This window comes from Bidens hawaiensis, unplaced genomic scaffold (genome assembly GCF_021521415.1).
Source record: "Bidens hawaiensis isolate Kalapana, Puna unplaced genomic scaffold, B.hawaiensis_p1.1 tig00010731_1, whole genome shotgun sequence".
Taxonomy (NCBI): domain Eukaryota; kingdom Viridiplantae; phylum Streptophyta; class Magnoliopsida; order Asterales; family Asteraceae; genus Bidens; species Bidens hawaiensis.
Genome location: NW_027491821.1, coordinates 485,388 through 507,343, shown reverse-complemented (window position 1 = coordinate 507,343; position 21,956 = coordinate 485,388). Strand labels below are relative to the sequence as shown.

At 35.5% G+C, this 21,956-nt stretch overlaps 1 protein-coding gene and 1 pseudogene across 1 annotated transcript; one reads left to right on the top strand and one right to left on the bottom strand.

Annotated features, from left to right (window-relative positions):
- Positions 1 to 782: 782 nt before the first annotated feature.
- On the top strand, positions 783 to 5,648 carry LOC143536026 (endoplasmin homolog). Its single transcript, XM_077030115.1, has 14 exons — positions 783 to 918; positions 1,864 to 1,984; positions 2,121 to 2,274; positions 2,360 to 2,440; positions 2,532 to 2,643; positions 2,740 to 2,866; positions 2,931 to 3,187; positions 3,257 to 3,450; positions 3,540 to 3,755; positions 3,854 to 4,019; positions 4,095 to 4,236; positions 4,325 to 4,475; positions 4,563 to 4,967; positions 5,209 to 5,648. The coding sequence occupies exons 1-14, from the start codon at positions 852 to 854 to the stop codon at positions 5,467 to 5,469; spliced, it is 2,454 nt and encodes an 817-aa protein (XP_076886230.1). The 5' UTR covers positions 783 to 851; the 3' UTR covers positions 5,470 to 5,648.
- Positions 5,649 to 10,763: 5,115 nt separating this feature from the next.
- LOC143535998 (chaperone protein dnaJ 11, chloroplastic pseudogene) lies at positions 10,764 to 11,141 on the bottom strand (annotated as a pseudogene).
- Between the last annotated feature and the right edge of the window lie 10,815 nt (positions 11,142 to 21,956).

The window sequence follows — 21,956 nt, the reverse complement described above, 5'->3', positions numbered from 1 at the left end:
CGACATGCTATATAGCTTAATAAATTACAAATAATATAGTCTTAAGATTATATTAACATTGAAATAAAATAGTTAAACTAAAGACTAACTAGCAACTTATAAAAGAAAAAAGGACCATGAAATTTTTGTGAGTACATCAAGTATTTTGTAATTAAACTTTCTGGGCTAGCATAGTTGAGTGTGACAATGATGATAAAAACTAAGTTTTCTTCAGAAGATCACCCAGTTCAAATCCGAGCCAAAACGGGGGTTTTATCTTGCTTGCACTACGCGATAAGGTTTCGACTCTTGTAGCTGCGCACCTGGTGTCAAGTGGCGTCAGGGGAGAAAGTTTCTCCGAGGACGCGAGAATGTCCGGAAACCAGGGATTCGTCTCGAGGTTTCAAACCGAAGTTGGTCGTAAACTGATCTACGACTACTCAGTCATACCAATACCGTAGACTGTCGTTCTAAATAAGAAAAAAACTATTTTGCAATATAAATCTTAAAAAATATAATATTTCTTGGGAAATAATTGTGTCACCGTAATACACAAGTGACCCACAAAGCCCAAAACCCACTCACAATCCCAAGTCGGTCAAGTCTTCCCCAACGTAGACTTTCAGTAATCCCTCCACGTAGCATGACACATTCTCCACCAATCACACACCGCCACGTAACACCCTCCTTCATTAACTACCACTAGATCATCCACGCTGGCACCTCAACCTCTAATCTGACCGTCCGTTCTTCGTGGCCTTCACTCTCTTCACTTACTTCCCACTATATAAAGTTATAAACACACTCGCCAGATTTCATCTCAAAACCAAATCTCGCAGCATTAATAATAATATTATTGAGTGCAGATCGCAATGAGGAAGTGGACTCTTCCGTCCGTTTTGTTTCTGATATGCCTTCTCTTTCTTCTTCCGGATCACGGTACGGACCTAGCCTTTTACTGCTTACAGTTTCATGATCTGTGTTTGTTTGATTGTAAATTAATGAGGTCTATGCTATAGCTAAGTGGATGTTATTTCGTTGGATAATGGATCTCTGCTGCTATATAGGTTTTATTATAGTTATGTTAGGGCTAGTATTGTCTATAAGATGTTTTTTTATAGCTAAGCTTCGAGTTAGAGATGAAACACAATTTAGCTGCATATTATTGGAATAAAATAAGATGAATAACTCAAATTAGCTTTAGGTTATAGGTGAAAAGCTCAATTTACTCTCAAGTTATAGAAATAAACTGCAATTTAGCTTCAAATTATAGTGAAAAAACACTGTTTACCTTCAATAATAGGAAAAAACAGAGTTTAGCTTGAAGCTATAGGGAAAAAAAACATAATTTAGCTTTGCATTATTGAATTAAAAACACAATTTAGCTTCAATTTATAGAAAAAAAAACACAATTTAGCTTCAATTTATAGGAAAATAACACGGTTTAGCTTTAAGGTATAGTAAACAAACTATTACTTAGCTTCAAATTATAGTGAAAAAACACTATTTAGCTTCAAATAATAGAAAAAACCACAGTTTTGCTTCAAGCTATAGGAAAAAAAAACATAAGTTAGCTTTAGATTATTGGAAAACACAGTTTAGCTTCAAATTATAGAAGGTAAACACAGTTTAGCTTCGAATAACAGGAAAAAAACACTGTTTAGCTTCAATTTATAGAAAAAAAACAGTTTAGCCTCAAGCTATAAAAAAAACACAATTTAGCTTAAAATTAATAGAATAAACGGAATTTAGGTAATCGATTTGCTTGCATTTTTTGGATATTTGAGGATAGGTGAAGAGGTTGATGATGAGTTTAACTTAATGATTTAGTATTGTTTTTTAACTTAACTCTTGAATGTTGATGTTTTTGGTTATGCTTTATAGGTCGAAAGTTGCACGCCAACGCAGAAGCTGATTCAGATGAACTAGTGGATCCACCAAAGGTTGAAGAAAAGCTTGGTGCTGTTCCACATGGTTTATCCACTGATTCTGATGTTGCCAAAAGGTTTGCTATACCTGTCATTTTTTTTTTATTTTTATTTTTTGCATAGTTTTTAGGATGCCTGCTCTGAATTAGTTCATTATCTTATTTACTTTATTTCTTTTAAATAGTTTTAAGAGGTTTCATTTTCATGATACAGGGAAGCTGAGTCGATGTCCAGGAAGAATCTTCGCAGCAATGCTGAGAAGTTTGAGTTCCAGGCTGAAGTATCTCGGCTTATGGACATTCTTATCAACTCTCTTTACAGCAACAAGGACATTTTCTTGAGGGAATTGATTTCCAATGCATCTGATGTAAGTTTTCACTTAAATTTTTCTATGAAATGGAGCACAATTAAGTGTGATAAATCTTTCTTACTCTTTTTGTTACATTTTTCAGGCTTTGGACAAAATTAGATTCCTTTCTCTTACTGATAAGGAGGTACTCGGTGAAGGTGATGACACCAAGCTTGAGATTCAGGTTTGTATAAAACTTAGCATATTCAGTTTAAGTGTTGTTAATGAATTCTGAAAATCTAATCTAATTTGGGTTGTAATTTGATTATATGCAGATTAAGTTAGACAAAGAAAATAAGATTCTTTCTATTCGGGATAGAGGTGTTGGTATGACAAAGGAGGATTTGATCAAGAACTTGGGAACAATTGCCAAGTCTGGAACTTCAGGTATTATTTTGTCTTAAAAGCAAAGAGTAGACAAAAAGAACATTACTTTTTTGTTAGTTAAAACAGTTTTAACAATCTTTCTTTTCTTGTATCTAGCTTTTGTGGAGAAGATGCAGACGGGTGGCGATCTTAACCTCATTGGTCAGTTTGGTGTTGGATTTTACTCTGTATATCTTGTTGCTGACTATGTGGAAGTAATAAGCAAACACAACGATGACAAACAGTATGTTTGATTACGTCATTTCTGCATGAGTCTATTATAAATTTACTAATTAATAACTTTTTAGGTATGTTTGGGAGTCAAAGGCTGATGGGGCTTTTGCAATTTCTGAAGATACATACAACGAGCCACTTGGCCGTGGTACTGAAATAAGATTGCACCTTAGAGAAGAGGCAGGAGAGTATCTTGAAGAGTCAAAGTTGAAGGAATTGGTTAAAAAGTATTCTGAATTTATTAACTTCCCAATTTACATCTGGGCCACCAAAGAAGTTGATGTTGAAGTCCCTGCTGACGATGACGAGTCCAGTGATGAGGAAGACAAACGTAAGCTTGAAACTGCTATATTGCACTTATAACTTCATCTTTTCTAACTTTTTTAATCAATTTAAGCAGCTGAATCAACTGAAGGTGAAGAGAAGGAAGATGATGAAGACAAAGAAGAAGATGAAGAAAAACCGAAAACCAAAACTGTAAAAGAAAAGACTTATGAATGGGAGCGTTTGAATGATGTTAAAGCTATATGGTTGAGAAGCCCAAAGGAAGTGACAGAGGAAGAATACACAAAGTTCTATCACTCTCTTGCTAAGGTGAAATGATTAGTCTAAATCCCATAATTTCAATATTCAAATCCCATATCCATGTTATATTTGTGCTGACTTGTTACTCTGTATTTCAGGATTTTGGTGATGAGAAACCAATGGCATGGAGTCACTTCAATGCTGAAGGTGATGTTGAGTTCAAGGCGGTTCTATTCGTGCCACCAAAGGCTCCTGCTGATTTATATGAAAGCTACTACAATTCCAACAAATCAAACCTTAAACTCTATGTCAGAAGAGTGTTCATTTCAGATGAATTTGATGAGCTTTTGCCTAAGTATCTGTCGTTCTTGCTGGTAATGCGTTTCTGTCCATTTTATCTAGGCAGCTTATTATTAGTTAGTTACTGGTTTTAAATACATGGTCACTAACTGTTTATTGTTTATCACATCAGGGTCTTGTTGATTCTGACACGTTACCACTTAACGTATCAAGAGAAATGCTTCAACAACACGGCAGCTTGAAGACAATCAAAAAGAAGCTTATCAGGAAAGCACTTGACATGATTCGCAAGCTTGCTGAAGAGGACCCTGATGAAATTCATGACAAAGAAAAGAAAGGTGAGCTGAAGCTTATTTTTCTTATATTAAATATGCTTTTTTCTTGATTTTGAATATTTATGTTTTGTGATGCAGAGGTGGAAGAATCAAAGGAGAACGATGAGAAGAGAGGCCAATATGCGAAGTTCTGGAATGAGTTTGGCAAGTCGGTTAAACTCGGAATCATTGAGGATGCAGCAAACAGGAACCGTTTGGCTAAACTTCTTAGATTCGAGACGTACGGATTTTTCATTTTTCTATTTTCGTTCACATGGTTACATACATTCATGATATCTGAGTCTTTTTTTTTTAAATTAATATTGCAGCACAACATCAGATGGCAAACTAACATCACTTGATCAATATATCTCGAGAATGAAATCCGGTCAAAAGGATATCTTTTACATCACCGGAACCAACAAAGAACAGCTTGAGAAATCCCCCTTCCTTGAGAGACTAAAAAAGAAAAATCTTGAGGTATGATATTTTCTTCTATCATATCTTATAATCAAATTATATTTACATATATGCGGATTACATATTCTAAATAAATTGCTATTGTAGGTGATATTTTTCACTGATCCTGTGGATGAGTACTTGATGCAATACTTGATGGATTACGAAGACAAGAAGTTCCAAAATGTATCAAAGGAGGGTTTGAAATTAGGAAAAGATTCTAAAGACAAAGAACTTAAGGAATCTTTCAAGGAATTAACCAAATGGTGGAAGGAAACTCTTGCCAGTGAGAACGTTGACGATGTTAAGATTAGCAACCGTTTAGCCGACACCCCTTGTGTGGTGGTAACCTCCAAGTACGGATGGAGTGCTAATATGGAAAGAATCATGCAATCTCAAACTCTGTCTGATGCTAGTAAACAAGCGTATATGCGTGGTAAACGAGTGCTCGAGATCAATGCGAGACATCCGATTATTAAAGAGCTCCGTGAGCGAGTCGTGAAGAATCCCGAGGTAAATAATGGTATAGGTTATCATAGTTTTAATATCATAAAAAACCAACATGCTTTTTTATATTGCATAAAAAGTCCCTAAACTCGGTTTTGGTTTTTATAGCCCCTAAAATTTACCAGCATATTTGTGATTATCCGTTTTAAGTTACACCGATTAAAGGATCGAACATGTTCGTGTTCCTTTGTGTTAAGGACTGAAATGATTTTGGCTTTTTACTTAATAATTGATGTATATATTTCAGGATGCAAGTGTTAAGACCACTGCTCAACTTATGTACCAAACAGCATTGATGGAGAGTGGATTCAATTTACCCGATCCTAAGGACTTTGCATCGCGTATATACGATTCTGTGAAAGCAAGTTTGAGCATTAACCCCGATGCAGCTGTCGAGGAGGAAGATGAAGTTGAAGAAGCCCCCGAGGCTGAGAACACCAGCAGCCAGAAGGAAGAAACCGATTCTACACCCACAGAAGAGGAGGAGGATAGTAAGGATGAGTTATAGGTTTTTTATTAGCGAGTTGACTCGCGTTAGGGTTAAACAAGGTTTTATTGTCGGAAGATGATATGAATTTGTGTACTGTTTTTGTCATTGGCTTGGAAAATGTACTAATACATTGTTAGCAGGAGTTGTGTGTTTGGGTAATTTTCCATCTTAGTTATCAGATTGCTTCTTGTACTGTTTTGATATCGCTCTTGTTCTTAGTATGTTGAAAGATCTGAGATAAAGCTTACTTTATGCTACTTAACAAAGGCAACTAAACTAAACATCTTTTGAGCCTAAAACTAATTTTTAATAAAAGTTTGTGTAACAAACATAGTTTATCCTTCTAAAATGATGTGGGTTTGAGTTTCAAAAAAAGGAGATTTAGGTGGATTTTAAAAGCGGATTTTAATGTGAACGTTGTATTCAAACTCTTAGATACATTTCGTCCCTAACTGTATGTTTGTACCTAACGCAATTTCGTCTTTAGATTACTTAAAACATGTAAAGAATGATAATTTTTGGGCTCTCCCAGTTCCCTCTTTGCCGAAATCTTATGCTTTTCTCTACGTTTTTTTCCTCTTGATCGGGGTTTTCACATTGAACCTCCTAAAGTTTTTTGTACCATTTTGTTAATGTGGCAAGCATCCTGATCCTTCACCACATGATTATCTCTACCGCTATCTAATGATTCAAACGTTGGGTTCTTTTATAGAACAAAATCTAAAAACATTATTATCATAAATTATTAATTTTTTCTTCACCTAAAGATGATATCAGGATTAGAAATGTTAATGTTTTTCTGAACTCATTTATTACTAACATATCACTTTTTTCTCATTTCTATGTGCTTAGAAATTAATATTGAAAATTTTAATATATCTTGAAATTAATAATAAAAAAGAAGAAATATGTTTTAACATCTTCAAGAACTCATTAAAAGGCATGAAAATTCTTATGAACTAGAAGAAATGTATGAATAGAACTATTTCGGTTCGTAGTATGGGTATGGGTGGTTACTAAACCGTGTTGATACACATAAATTCCTAAAAGATGTATAACACTAGACCGTTCTTACATTGCTTCTAGTACCATAATAACCGTGTTATGAACACTATGGACCTAAGCCCATGTAATGTCAATACCACCACAATGGACCAAATAAGGCAGCCCATTTCAAGAGATAACAAAAGGCCCAAACAAGTTGAGAAGATTCGGGAAAGACGATCACAAGATATAAATCAAGAGTAGAGTGATAGTGTAGGCATGAATGATATTCATCTCCTCTTTGGATAATATGAATCTGTGTTAGCTTTTACCCTAATCTGTGCTAGCTTTTACCCTAATCTCAATATCGGGTTATCCTTAATTACCGGTTAATGATCCTTATGTTCCTGACTGATGAGCCTTGCCCAATTTGTCGCAAGGTCTGTTTGGATTTTTTTGGAGATCATGCGGTGCATTTCAAAGAATTGTTTGGCTTTAAATACAGACATGATTTGGTTAGGAATGTTCTGTGTGATGTTTTTAAACGGGCAGGGATTTCTGTTAAAAAGGAAGCCACTGTTAACTTTCTCACAGATCCTCTTGAATGGAGGTCTACTTTACGACGGTTTGATATTCTTGTGTTCGGGTGGGCAGGGGGAATACACACCCGTGTGGATCTTACAGAAGTGTCTCCTCTTGTTGGGCTCAGGAACCGTGGGTTTGTTGTGGGTCGGGCTGCGTTGAAGGCTAAATCGGGCAAAGTTGTTAAACACGAGAAAGCTTGTTTAGAAAATCAACATGTCTTTCTCCCATTTTCCTTTGATACATTTGGTTTATAGGCCCTAAAGGCTGTGAATTTTTTGAGTATGGTTCAGCGTGTCGTACCCGGAACCTCTTCAGCTCCTAGGTCCCAAAGCTTCGTTTTTAGTAGGATTGGCTTTGCTATTCAAAAGGGGGTTGCGGCGCAGCTTGTTGCCCGTTTACCTGCCATTTTATTGTAATCGTTTTGTAGTAACTTTTGAATTACTTCAAACTAATACCAATTTTTTGTACGCCGGTCAATATGAGGAACCAATATGATCCATACATGCTTGTCGAACAACAAACAATTCATCATTTCTTCTAAATTATTATATATATTTATAAGAACTTAGAAAGATCATTCTCATACAATATATAAACCGATTTCTTCTAAATTGTTATGTAAACCTCTAAAAACGTAGGAAGATCATCATCATATGAAATGATTGTAGATATGAGAACAAATATTCGGTGTAAATTTGTATTATACGCTACTTGCGTGCCTATATGTATTTGCACACTTCACCATACACATGGTACACTTGTGACATTAGTTTCTATCCTATCATAGGAAAATGTTTACATGTGAATACAAGTTGATACACGATCCTGTGACGTGTAAGATATGATCATATATATGTGAAATATGAATTTTCTCTTTTTATCTTATTAACACTAGTAGTGATGATTCTCATCCACATATGATATGATGTCAAATTATCAATAGTGGCCCAACCGGTGACACTTGCAATACTATCTATATCTATACTGCCCTTCTAGAACAGTTGAAACTTTCAAGATTTTATTTATTTTTATTTTTTGTGTGTGGAAATAATGTTTTTAGGATGGTATATCTAATAGATTGTGTGAATTGAAATAATCTTTCAAATAAATTATTTTATAGCAAAATAATCACATAATCAAATTCATCCACATATTACATGTTAATTAAAACAAAATAATAAGATAATTAGTTTGTAAATTGTAAATACAATCCAAACATTCCAAAAACTATTTGAACCACCTGGCTATATTTCTATTACATACGATGAATCAACAGGGTTATCTCTGAGATTTCGAGTATCCAAGACGAATATCAGAGGTGGACCTAGCTTGTAGCTAGGGGTAGCCTCCGCTACCCTCAAATTTCATCGGTAGTGCAAATCTATTAATTTTTTGGTCGGTATTTGTAATTCGTTACCCCTGAAAAATATAACGTTACCCCTATTTGTATAAAGTCCAACCAAATTAAAAGCTAAAATTATTAAGGCCCAACAAAATTAAAGTCCAAACCAAATAAAACATTTGTTCGTTGTTCCCTGATGTTGGACGTTTGGTTTAGGCCGGACATTAACATTCAACAAAACAAATTTCATTCAACAGTTGCTTCCAACCCACACTTCCCCGACCCCCAGTTACCCTCTTCTGGTCACCGGACCTCCACCCTACAGCTGAGTAGCCGACGTCAGATGCTCCCTCAATCCCTCTTCTACGGTTCGATTTCTATTTGTTCAATTTAGGTGTTCTTTTACTTTTATATAAAATTGTAATTGTAATTTGTTTATATAAATTGTTAATCTGAAATTGTTTATTGGTTGGTTATTGTTTATTAGATATTTGGATAATGTAAATTGGAAATTGGAATTGATTAGGAATTTGGTTTTATGTCTAAAATGAAATTAATTAGAGATTTAGGGTTTATGAGTAAATTGAAGTTGATTTTGGGTTTATGGTTTAAATTTTGTTTCTTCTAAAATTAGGGAACTTGGAAGATGAAACGGAAAAATCTTAGTACTAGTCTTTTAAAATGAAAAATCTAAGAAAACGATAATATCAGTCCAGCATCAAGTTAAAATAAAATATTGTATGATATACGGTAAGAAAAAGTTTCAGTTATTGTATGAAATACAGTAAGAAATTTTTTTAGTTATATTTATAAAATATGGTAAAAAATTTGTTTGCATAGTATGAAATACGATATAAAAATTTTTTAACGTTACCTCTGAGATTTTGGTCTAAATCCGCCAAAGACGAATACAACTCTTTTTACTAAAATTGTTTGTCCATGAATGATTTACTTCGTTACTAGGCCCAGACCCGATAACATTTTATAAGATCTATTAATGTTTAATGGATTTGTTAAATTTTTTTATCCTTTATTGGTTTATTATCAGGCATCTTCAGCTCGGTTTTTACAAAAATTCCGGGCCCTTATGAAGACGAATCTAGACGGCAGCCGGATACTGTTTTCAACTCAACAAGAAGTTTATTTTGTTTTATAAAATTGTTGTATCAAGTCGACAAAATCGACATCCAATAATTTAATTTAAAAAACTAAAAGAAGTGATATTATAGTGGTCCCACGGGCCTCATCTATTATTTGACCATTTATTAGCCTCATATAGTAAGATACGTCCATTTCGATGCAAGTTGGTCCGGCTTACACTTGGTTATTATGGGAGAATTTGTTTTTATCACCCAAATAATTGTGATAACTACTAGAATAGTGTCTTATACGATTTCTAAAATTCGTATTTGATTTTTTTAAATACCTTAGGTTATAAGAAATAACGTTGGGATAATATAAGAAACACTCGAGTTTAAGGTATAAATCTCGAGCATCAGAAACGTGTAATTATAACGGTTAGTAATTATATAGTTGCTGCCGTTGATAAATTATTAGCAAAAACCCATCAACATGAGTAGTGCTAATGCCAGTTGCCACTAACCATCATTACCATTGCATACCAAGTTGTCACTGATTAGTAGTAACTTAGCACTTATCATAATCGACAAGATAAATCAAGCTGTTGATTTCAATCAGCGTTGATGATTGATAACAACATTTCCATGCATTTTTTTGTTGGGTTAATACCCAACAAAAATCCACTTTACATAATTTGTTTTTTGTTTTCAGATTTAACATACCAATCATATCCCCACCCGCTCGTCAAAACAGGCCCTTGGAGTGTCGCCTCCACACGCAAACCTGCCCGACCAACGGGTGGCTCCACGTCATTTCTTGGATACCGAAACGTTATCCGTTCTTATTTCACCTCATTATTAAATTAAATTATCATAATAATAAATCTACTACCCATAATTAAAGTCACCCATTCTATTAACAAGAAGAAACTATGTAATGAAAAAAAGTTTAAAAAAGAAAAGGAAATGTTGTAATCTACAAATCTACAATATATTCAATATATAAAATAATAACGTGGTTTTGAAATTTAGCCAACGTTAATAATTGGCACATCATTTATCATTTCATATAACTTTTGTAACATCACAATTCCCACATCATTCTTGAATTTTGGTTCATAACTAAATATTTCGTCTTTAACGCGGTTCTGAGTGGTGACCTCCTGGAAAGTCTAAACATGAGCAACCAAAAACAATTCCGCAAGCTCTTCGTGAACAGAGCAGACAATATTGGTAATACGGGGTGTCGGATGTTATATCTTTTAACTTTTAAAACTAATATATATAACTAAATATATACAAAACAATCCACAACAAACAAACTACCAACACTGGTCCGTTTCCCATCTCCGGCCACTATACCCACCATACCCCACCGAACCCGTACTCCGAACACCCATTTTCTGTCTAACAAACAAACTCCGATCATAATCCGCCCGTTTACCCGGATCCGACAACGTAGCGTAAGCCGAATGCACCTTCATAAACTCATCAGCAGACGAATCACATACGTCCGGGTGCAACGTTCTAGCCAGCCTCCGGTACGCCGCCTTGATCTCCACCGTATCAGCTCCGATTTGTACACCCAGTACGTCGTATAGTGAATTGGGTTTTGGGTATTTCACGGCGGTTGACGGAATTGACGGCCGGTGGTTGCCGGAGACATTGGGTGTGAAGAAGCAAGAAGCTGAGAACGACATCGTTTTGGTGTGTGAATAATAATAATAATAATAATAATATTGTGACTGGTGAGATGAAGTGGATAAGGGGTTGGTTTATTATATAGATGCGAAAAGACGATGGGTGCTGACGTGGAAATAAGTTGTGAAATAAAATGATTTTTGGGATTATCCTTTAAAATTGATGATTTCCATACGTTTGTGGGGCATGTGAGTCCGTAGTTGTCGGTGTGGCAGACTGGCATTGGTGTTGTCTATATATGTAAAAAATCGTTTACTTTTGTATCAATTTTCCTTTGGCTTACTCGTTTACAGATTGGATGTATGTAAGTTGGATTGGTATTAAATTTAATATCTAATTATTCTTTTCACAATTCAAGAGGTGTGAAGTACACACTTGATCAACTCGTGTCTTGTACAGATGGTTAAAAGGTTGAATGAGAAAATTGAGATTAGCAACAAATGGTTGTATCGTAAGTAGCGTATTGCCGACAATGACAAAAATGACCATTAGTGATAAAAGCTGTCGGTAAAAACTTAATGTCATCAGTGGTAACTCTGAGCATTGGCAATGAGACTTTGCAATGCAGTCGTAACTTGTAACTAGCGCCTCTTGTACTTCGATTAAAATGTCCTTTATAAAGGGTTACAATAATTCAATAGAATGTTAGTTCAATTATTACATAATGAAATTCATCTAATCTGATTATAGAGGAAATTAACAACTTCGATTTCACGAACAAAAACAAAAACAGAAAACTTCTGGTTCTTTGTAGGAGCATTTTCTCTCTTTATCTAGTTAAGGATTTCGTATACTTACAGAATGCTTTGATCCGATAGTAAAACCTACACATATAGTTTAGGCTTTAGAAATACCAAACCAAACTGAGAAACCGTTCAGTTTCATGTCCTTACTTTTTTTTTATTCTATATTCTAGAGTTTTTGACCTATGCATACATGTTGTTTTCAAAGTATAACCTCCGAAAGTCTTGAAGCGTATTTATCAAAATAGAATCTAAAAGTAATTTTGAACTTTAATTCTATATTGACCCGCAAAATCAATGATTACGTGGTTTCTTTGAATTTTTGATCTGTTATCATGAACTGAAGATGCAAACAATTTGATACCTTCTGGATTCTCAAATTTTATGAACCTGTTTTATGTGTGTATGACTCAATTACAACCAAAACGACTAAATAATCCAAAACTAAAACACTGTTTAGTTAGCACTATGTACAACTAGAGGTGCACAAATACCCGGTTCCAGACGCGAGCTGATGTTACTGATCCGGAACCGATTCTACCCATATCCGACCCGCTGGTACGACTGGGTAGAGGATTTCTCCCCGGCGCCGTTCTCGGAACCAGAACTGACCCGGACCCGCCGGAACCGGTCAAAACCCAACCCTACCCGAAACACAAAAAAAATCTGGAAAACCAGGTAAAAACCTGGTCAAATACCTGACTATACCCGGAATTGGGTCCTACCCGACCCCCGTTTTTTACTTTTATTGACCATACTTGAAACAAGTTTTGGTTCCTGAAAATACCCGGTTTGTGCACCTCTGTGTACAACTAGTTATTGTTAGAATTTGAGAGGGATTTGGGCCAATTTGGTTTCAGGCCCAAATTGGCACCAAGTAGGGGTGTTCATCGGATCGGATAATGGACTATTCGGTTCGGGTTATTCGCATTAGAAAATTTTTGGACCATATCCGAAATCCGATCCGATCCGAATTAGAAATATTTCTATCTGATCCGAATCTATCCGAATTCAATTCGGAACGGATCCGTATAATATCCTAATTGTAACACCCTTGGCAAACACAACATCGTCCCACTCTTAGGCAAATCCCACATCGGCCGTGGACAAGAGAGATCTTTAGTTGGCTGTGGAGCACATGAAAACTCCACGGTTAAGCGTGCTTAGGTGGAAGTAGTACTAGGATGGGTGACCTCCTGGGAAGTCTCCATCTGGGCAATCTAAAACAAATCCGTGAGCTCTTCGTGGGCAGAGCGGACAATATTTGTGGTGCGAGGGGCCGGATGTTACACTAATATATAATCCGAAATAAACCTAAAAAAATTTCCTATTTTTTTGTTTCCAACATTTAATATTTTTGAATCACAATAAACATAAAACCGGAAAATACGAATGACTCTTAACACAAATTTAAAGTTTAAACTTTAAATAATAGTCTAATAAATATACCAAACCGGAAAATACCACTAGAAACATGTTTTTAATTCGGATTAAATGAAATCCGAATAATCCGAATTTTTTAAAATTCCATATCCGAATCCGATCCGAATCCGAATAGTTATTCGGATTGATCCGATCCAATATCTAAATAAGAATTCGGATAGGTTTATTTGGGTTTTGGTTTCGGTTTTTTTCGGATTTCGGATTTCTTGAACACCCCTAGCACCAAGGAGAGCAAAGGCTCTGGCTCATATATGTTTCTTGTTTATCTCTATATATATACCGTGTCATGTTATTGTATTCTTTGTACCTTATTATTGAAATAACCTAGTTGCAGTCAGTAGATGTAGGAATTTTATTGAAACCAAACCACGCAAAATTCTTATGTCATTTATCATTTTTTATTTACAACATGATATCATGTGTATGCTGTTCCGTACACGTGCCGCTTTATTCCTAACAGTTGTGTGATTATGAATCTCTATTTAAAAGTTCTCATTTTTTATTTTCTATTGACAATTATATCGTCCTAATCTTAACCATTGAATTGATACGATTAATTAAAAGATCATTTCAGTTTCCCGTGCGACCTTAGGCACACATATAATTTGTGGTTCAAAGTTTCTACCATATATATATCCTTTATTCCTTTTATTGGTTATATGTCTTAATCGATACAGGTTAAGTTTTTTATGAGATGAAGAAACTATTCAAAAATCGTCTATCAATCAGTCAAAATCCCGTTACATCCACTAATATCAAGCTTTCGGTGCTTTAAGTTCAAGAATAAAATTTATTTTTTTTGGTTATATTTTAGGTAATTTGTTTGGATGTTTTCTGTAATTGACGTCGTTTAAGTTTCATTGTTTAATTGTTATTATTTCGATTAAAACAAGATGATCTTTTCTTTAACATGTTGGATAGGGGTGTCCACATTTCGGTTTTGGGTTAAAACCAGATCGAAAACCGAAAATTTGGTTTTTAAAATTGTGAAATCCATTCGGTTTTTTGATTGGGTGCAGTTATGTTTTTCCCTTTCTTTCAATTTAGAGTTTTGACAATACCGATATTTCTTTTTATCTTTATGAGTCGGATAATACGATGTTAATCCCAATATTTATATTAAGTTTATTTACTTTGTTTGTTGAATTCTTCGGAATTCCTTTCAATCCAAATGATTAACCCCGTCGATAAATCTATATCAAAATTCAAACAATTCAATAGACTGAAATAATGAAGTTGGGTCTAAATGACTTCTTAATTAATAACTAAGTATTTACCTACATTAAGCTAAAATATTTGAGTTACGTATTTTTTTTGATAAATTACTTGGAAATGAAAAATGAAAACCTTTAAATTCGATTCTATTCGGCCTTTTCGGTTTTTATTACAAGCCAAACAAAAACCACGCCGTAAGTTCAGTTATAACGAATAAACATAAAATCCTGCTGTTGGTTGTTGTTTCGATTTTGCCATTTCGGTTTCAGATTTTTTTTCCTGTCTCAAGCAATCATGCACACCACTATTATTTTTTGAAATCAGAAGATATTTTCGGAAATCAATCAATCAGTCATACCCAGTGGAATCCCATCAATATCAAACCTATAAGTAGGGCCTGGGGAGGGTGGATGTAGGCACACCGTACTTCTATCCAATGAGATAGAGAGGTGGCTTTCAGGAGACTCTCAACTCAAAGAAACATATGTATGAGAGAAATAAGAGGGCATGAAAGTTCAGTAGTAATATAATTGATAATAGCAAGTCGTAAAATTAATAATACCAATACATATATAGATAACAATATAGGGATATATGAAAAGAGAAAAACATAATGGTATGTGACCAAAATAAGGTAAAGGAAAACCCATAATGTATTCATTTATCTTTAAAAATCATTAACATTAATTCTAAGTCTCTAAGATATTTTCGAAAATATATTAGAAAAAAAAAGAAATTTTTTTAGCAAATTGTTGGAAATTAAAAAGATATTATATTATTGGTGTGTGTGTGTGTGGGGTAGACGTGCACAAAAAACCCGGTTCCGGAACCTAACTGGTGGAACCGAACCGGAACCGGTTCCAGTTCCAACCCGGTTGGTACAATACCCGGTTTGGGTATTTTTGTACCCGAAAATCGTACCCGGTTCTCATATTTGTATGTTAGTATCAGTTCCAACCCGGTTCCTACCCTGTTTTTAATTGTAACCGGTTCGGTTCGTACCCGGAAAAACCGGTTCCGGCGGGTTTTTTTTTGAAGAGTCAAACAAAAGTCAAAGTAGCCGTTGGAACCGGTTCCAACGGTAATATAGCCGTTGGAACCGGTTTTTTAGCCACCAATTAGCCGTTGGAACCGGTTCCAACGGTAATATAGCCGTTGGAACCGGTTTTTGAGAGACAATAGATCCGTTGGAACCGGTTCCAACGGTAATATAGCCGTTGGAACCGGTTTTTGATGCCCAAACCTATATATAACTTGTTTTCCACCACTAATTTCACCACCAAACTCAAAAACAAACTAAAATACTACTCCTTTAGCAAACCCGTTCCGTTACCCGACCATCCAACTAAATATTATTATGGCATCCATCAAAAAAACTAACAAGAAGGCTAAGAAGAGTGTTTTTGTTGCCCCCGTTCCTGTTACGGAGGACCCAAGGGTTGTTACGGTAGTCAACCATAACCGTAACCAAGACATATGGAAGAATTGGGATTTGATTGTGGATGACGAAGGTTATCAAAAGGCTCGTTGCAAACTATGTGGTTCAATATTAAAGCACGATTCCAACTCTACTTTGAGAAAGCACATTGAGAAGCCATATTGCAAGGCGTTGAAAGGGATTGGCGCGACCGATCAAATTGACTTGGGTAAAGATGGTACACTATTTCGTTACAACACGACTCAAGTTCAAGATAGAATGGCAAAGTTCGTTATTCAACGAGGTTTGCCGTTTAACCACTTTGATGACCCAGAGTTGACGTCGTTGATTCGCGAAACTCTACAACCGAGATACACACATGTAAGTCGTACTACCTTAAGACGTCATTGTATCAGGTTGTGGGAGTGTGCTAAAAAAGAGTTAATCGAGTCTTTTCATTCTTTAGAAGCCATGGTTAGTTTAACTACCGATGTTTGGTCGGCACCACACGGGTTGCCCGAATCATACATATGTTCACCGCTCATTGGGTTGATCTGGTGACATGGCAATTGATGAAACGCACCATCGCTTTTGAAAACTTCCCGTTCTCACATACCGCCGAAAAATTGTTTGAATTACTTGATGAAGTTATAACGACTTACAACTTGAGAAATAAAATATTTTCGATTTCGTTTGACAACGCTTCAAACAATACTAAGGCGGCTGAAAAATTTATCATTAAATATTCACCACCTTGTTTCGGGGATTTTTTTCATGTCCGATGTGTTGCACATATCATCAACTTGGTTGTTCAAATAGGTCTTGACAATGAAAACATTTGTGATGATTTAAAATACTTTAGACTTATGTTACAAGATGTCTTCAAAAGTGGTAAAAGAAGACATCTTGAATATAAGAACTATTGCAAGTCGGTTGAAAGAAAGTATTTGGGGCCGAATTGGGACGTTCCAACCGGTTGGAACTCAACTTGTCATATGTTAAAGTGTGCTTTTGCCCAACGCCAAACTTTACAAGCTTTTCATAACAATCTTGTTGAAGAACGCGAGGCCGATATGTTTCCGGAAAGTGTTTGGGTCCAAGTCGGTTATTTGTTGGAGTATCTTGACGTGTTCAAAAAGTCAACAACAAAATTATCGGGAGTCTATTACCCTACTAGTTGTTGGGTTTTGCAAGAATTGTACTATATGTCTTGTGTTTTTAAAAGCTTTGCGGAGAAGAACAAACTCTTCGAAAATATTGTTGCGGTGATGAAAGAAAAGTTCATAAAATATTTTGAAAACATACCGCCGGTCTTTACTTGTGCCGCCGCATTAAACCCCTATTGGAATGTTAATGGGGTTGAAACAACGATTGAGGAAATATTCGACAACTTAGGTATGCACGAGATTGACCCGAAGTTGTCGACGGAAGCGAATGACAAGTTCAACAAAAACCTTCAAGACCTTTATGACCATTATTTTCAAATGTATGGTTCAAGCACGAGATCGTCTTTTGTGAAAAAAACAACAACTAGTAGGTCGTGCAATGACCCACTTATAAACTTGATGAATGGGATTCGTGAATCGGCATCTAAGAGGCAAAGAGGAAACACACCAAGTAGCGAACTTGGTCGATATAGTGGAGCAAACTATGTTGAGGGCGCAACGGTCGACGAAATTCGCAATATTGATTTGTTGGCTTGGTGGAAAGGTAAACAAAACGAATTTCCCATTCTATCCGCCATGGCTCGTGATTTGCTTGCCGTACAAGCTCAACGGTTGCTTCCGAATCGGTTTTTTCTCTTAGTGGGAGAGTGTTATCTATGCGAAGAACAAAACTAACTCCCGAGTCTCTAGAGGTTTGCATTTGCCTAAAGGACCATTTGGATGCGGTGGATCGTGTACAACACAAGGCGAACTTTGAAGACGAAATACCAATAGAGCGTCATATTCATGATGAGGAGGCGGAGGACGGGGTTTCTTCCGATAACGAAGACGAGGGTGAAGACGAGAATGAAGACGAAGAAGAGTTGTAATTATTTGTTTTGGTAAAATTATTTGTAACTTGTTCAACTAATATTTAGTTTTGATTTGTTTTATTATAATTACTTTTGTTACTCATGATTAATTTTTGTTACTTTTTTAATAACGACGAATATTTTATTTATTTAAAAAATAACTATTACAAACATTATTAAAACATAAACGATACTAAACATAACAACTAAAACATAAAAAACAAAGTCCGTCGTTTTAATCCGGGAATACTTATTTTTGGGTTTTAGAGCGTTAACCGTTGTGTGTGTGTGCTGTCTCATGAATAATGAATAATGTTGTCGTTGTTTTCCATTCAAAAATAAATTTTAATATTTTCTATCAACTTTAAGATAAGTTGGTGTAGCAGTGGGCCCGCGGAATCACCACCATAAACCACACGTTAGTTGTTCCCTCAAAAACACTGAATTTGGGTTCAACCGTTCAACGATACGCATGGGTTGATGGATCATTAATTAACATTTTGGATCAAGATGCACCGTTGTATTTATTTCTGAAAGACATCTAGCAGTATTTGACAATGTAAAATTTAGTAAGTTTTATCATTATAAAGTTTATAATACCAGGATATTGGAACCGGTTTTACAAGAACCGACTAGAAGCTTACGGAATCGTGGGGTTGATATCGATTAAATCATAGACGAATTCATAACCTGGTTTCAAATCGCTCAAGCATGATCTTTGACTTAAGATGAACCGATCGGGGAAAGATAACAAAAAAAAATGTGCAACACTAAATGTTCAATCCCAATTCCCAACTCAATATTTCCATGGTGTTACCCCCCTTTAGTTAGCTTTAACCTCAAAACCGGGATGCGCCTCTTCAAAACAACAATTTAAGTAATGCGAGAATCACATAATACATCTGCATGCTATATGCATTGGAGATAATTAAGGGAGTAGGAAAGAAAACGCATGTTCTGGTTACATAATGTATAGGTTCTTGCAATTATCAACATATTTCTTGGTTCTGATCTTAACACAACCCAAAACTACTGTTATTGAGATGGCACCACATCGGATATTATGCACATCAAAACTTAAGTTAACTGTAATACAAATGTCAAAGCTTTATGCAACTTTGTACTTATCGTGTAACTATATATGTCCATTAGTAAATTACTATCCCATCGGTTCCGAAGTTTCATGGTAATCTCTAGAATCTTGTTACTCACTTCACAGTGTCGTCTCTTAGAGCAGCACCTACATGGTAACATGGATGCATGTACCGCGTATGTCTGTTTATGGTCATACCATTGCCATCGCAATTTTTTTATATACAGTTTTAACTAGTAAATTTGTGAAAGTTTCGTTTGTTCTTTGTAAAACACGATAATATACTATATGTACCCGTAACCAAACACCACCATTTTTATATCTAGTTTATCTGCATTAATTGTGGCTCTTCTTCTTACTCGGTAATCATTGTGGCTTTTATATCATGTTTTTTATTCATTAATTTATACTGGGCAATTTTCTGGACTTAGGCCTTAAGACCATGCATACTGGAGGCTTTATGAAGGTGTTATGGGGTCAAAAAGCCTGGGAACACCTAAACCCCCCAGGATTTATGGAGGCGTTTTGGTTATGGCTTTTTGGGTGACGTTTTGTATAAAACGTTGGTGGAAGGCAAACAAATTTAAAAAAAAACAAATAAATAAAGTTATGGAGGCTTTATGACTACACCCTATTTTTGTAAAAATCCGTAACTCTGACTGGGCGCCACGTGACGCATAACGCCCATGAGTAGGGCTTTATGACTACACATGGTCTTAAAGTATACATATGCTAATAAGTGTCTTTTATATGATATTATCCAGTATTTAATTATTTATAGTTTAACCATGGTTGCAAGACAACAAATTGCAGTAGAGGTAACCCACCCTAAACCTTTTAATATAATTAAAAACTCAATTCAATTCACACTCATTTGCGAAATTCGTCAATTGTGACCTTAGATTATTTATATAACCTTCTGACATTGGTATTGTAAACGGCTTTATTGTTAACAGGGCATTTGAGGTTTAGAGGAGGAAAAGGGTATCGATATGTGGTTATATAGATAAAGGTCCTTTTATTTTGGTGGGTAAACTAAAAATTTATTAATGTTTCTTTTTGAATATTTTTATAACTACAAAGGCTTTAATTTACTATACTAATCTAGATTATTTGTTTTCATCTATGTTGGCCGGCTTCTAATCTTCTAAACTGGAGGGATTACAAGTAATATTGATTGTTGAGGTATTTGTTTAATTTTTTCTAATTAATTGATAAAACAAGTCTTGCCCACATAAGTGTAACAAAGCATACCATAGTTGCATTCTTCATACAACAATGATTTATGATATTGATTCTAAATGACTCTTTATTTGGATCATACTGCCCTGGATCTTACATACTTTGATTCACAAGAGATAAAACAAATAGACATTGTAGTAAAGCAGAACCTGGAAAATGGTCGCACTGTAGGAGATACTGAAACTACAATTTAATATTCTCTTTAGGTGGGAAATTTCTTATTTCTACTATATTAAAATGATATTATGATAAAATTATTACATATCTAGAATATGTCGTTTTCAAGGTGATTCGTGTCTAATATATATGTTGAATTATTAAAACCGAATTGATTTTTTTCATTTTTGTATACACATACGGAAGTGACATATGTTGCATTATTAGTCCTTCTAAAGGCTGCAATCCAAGCCCTGAAGGAAGATGCAGGCAACTCCGGACCTTTGGTGGCCTTGTAGGAGAAATCATAAAGGGGAACGATCACAAACGGTACCATCTCGTAATTTCATATGGGCTTTTTTTTTCAATTTCCATTAGTCTAAATATAGATCTTTTGTGTTAGTTTCATGTCAAAACCATGACCCCGTTTACCTACATGCTGTGTTCGTGTAAACCTGATTGGTTCATGGGTTGACCCGTTTAACCCATTTGTTATTACCTAAATCTCAAAGGTAATATAATCATGCTATTATCTAGATTATAACTGGACAACGCTTTAGATGCAACAGGCATGAGTGCATGACTATGGACTACTTGACTTGGAACTCTTTTCGCTCACGAAGAGACTAGTTCAAATAGCCCAAACAGAGCCCAAGAAGTCTAGCCCACCAGCAGCCCAAATACTCCAAACAAGGTCCAAGGTCAACAACCGACCTGTCCTTGTTGATCAGAGCATCACAGAAGTAAGGTTGACATAATCTTGAAGGGAAAAGAGTGTCCAATGTATAATAGCTAGCTTCCTGCCCGAGTCAGAGGGACCAGCGGTTAATAGAGAGGACCCAAGGGAGCAACAGTCTGGAGGGAAGATTCCCCTAGAACATTATATATGTGCATGTTATCTTCGTAATAGGGCATGATGAAAATAATAAAATAACTCTCTTTTACACCATATGTTCATAGTCATCTCACTGAGATTCCAAAAGAAAATCTGATACAATCACACACTTACACACCACACTCAAACACGCACTATCAATGGTGGTTTCAATCGGACTTCTAGCAATTATTAAAACTAATTACGCTTTTATATTTATGACTAACGAATATAATGGGTTGATCATTACTTATATTTTCCCAGGTGGGATAAAGCCCCCTTTAAGGGGCATAACACTTACATTTCCTCAGGTGGGATAAACCCCTCTTTAAGAGGCATAACACTTACATTTCCCCAGGTGGGATAAAGCCCTCTTTAAGAGGCATAACACTTATATTTCCCGGGTGGGATAAAGCCTTCTTTAAGAGGCATAACACTTATATTTCCCCAGGTGGGATAAAGCCCCCTTTAAGGGGTATAACACTTATATTTCCCCAGGTGGGATAAAGCCCTCTTTAAGAGGCATAACACTTATATTTCCCCAGGTAGGATAAAGCCCCCTTTAAGGGGCATAACACTTATATTCCCTAGGTGGGATAAAACCCTCTCTAAGA

Excerpts from the sequence above, each read along its gene's own strand:
- LOC143536026 (XM_077030115.1), top strand. The coding sequence starts at position 852 with ATGAGGAAGTGGACTCTTCCGTCCGTTTTGTTTCTGATATGCCTTCTC. Across the intron at positions 919-1,863 it reads CTTTCTTCTTCCGGATCACG|GTCGAAAGTTGCACGCCAAC; the intron begins GTACGGACCTAG and ends TATGCTTTATAG. Across the intron at positions 4,237-4,324 it reads AAACTTCTTAGATTCGAGAC|CACAACATCAGATGGCAAAC; the intron begins GTACGGATTTTT and ends TTAATATTGCAG.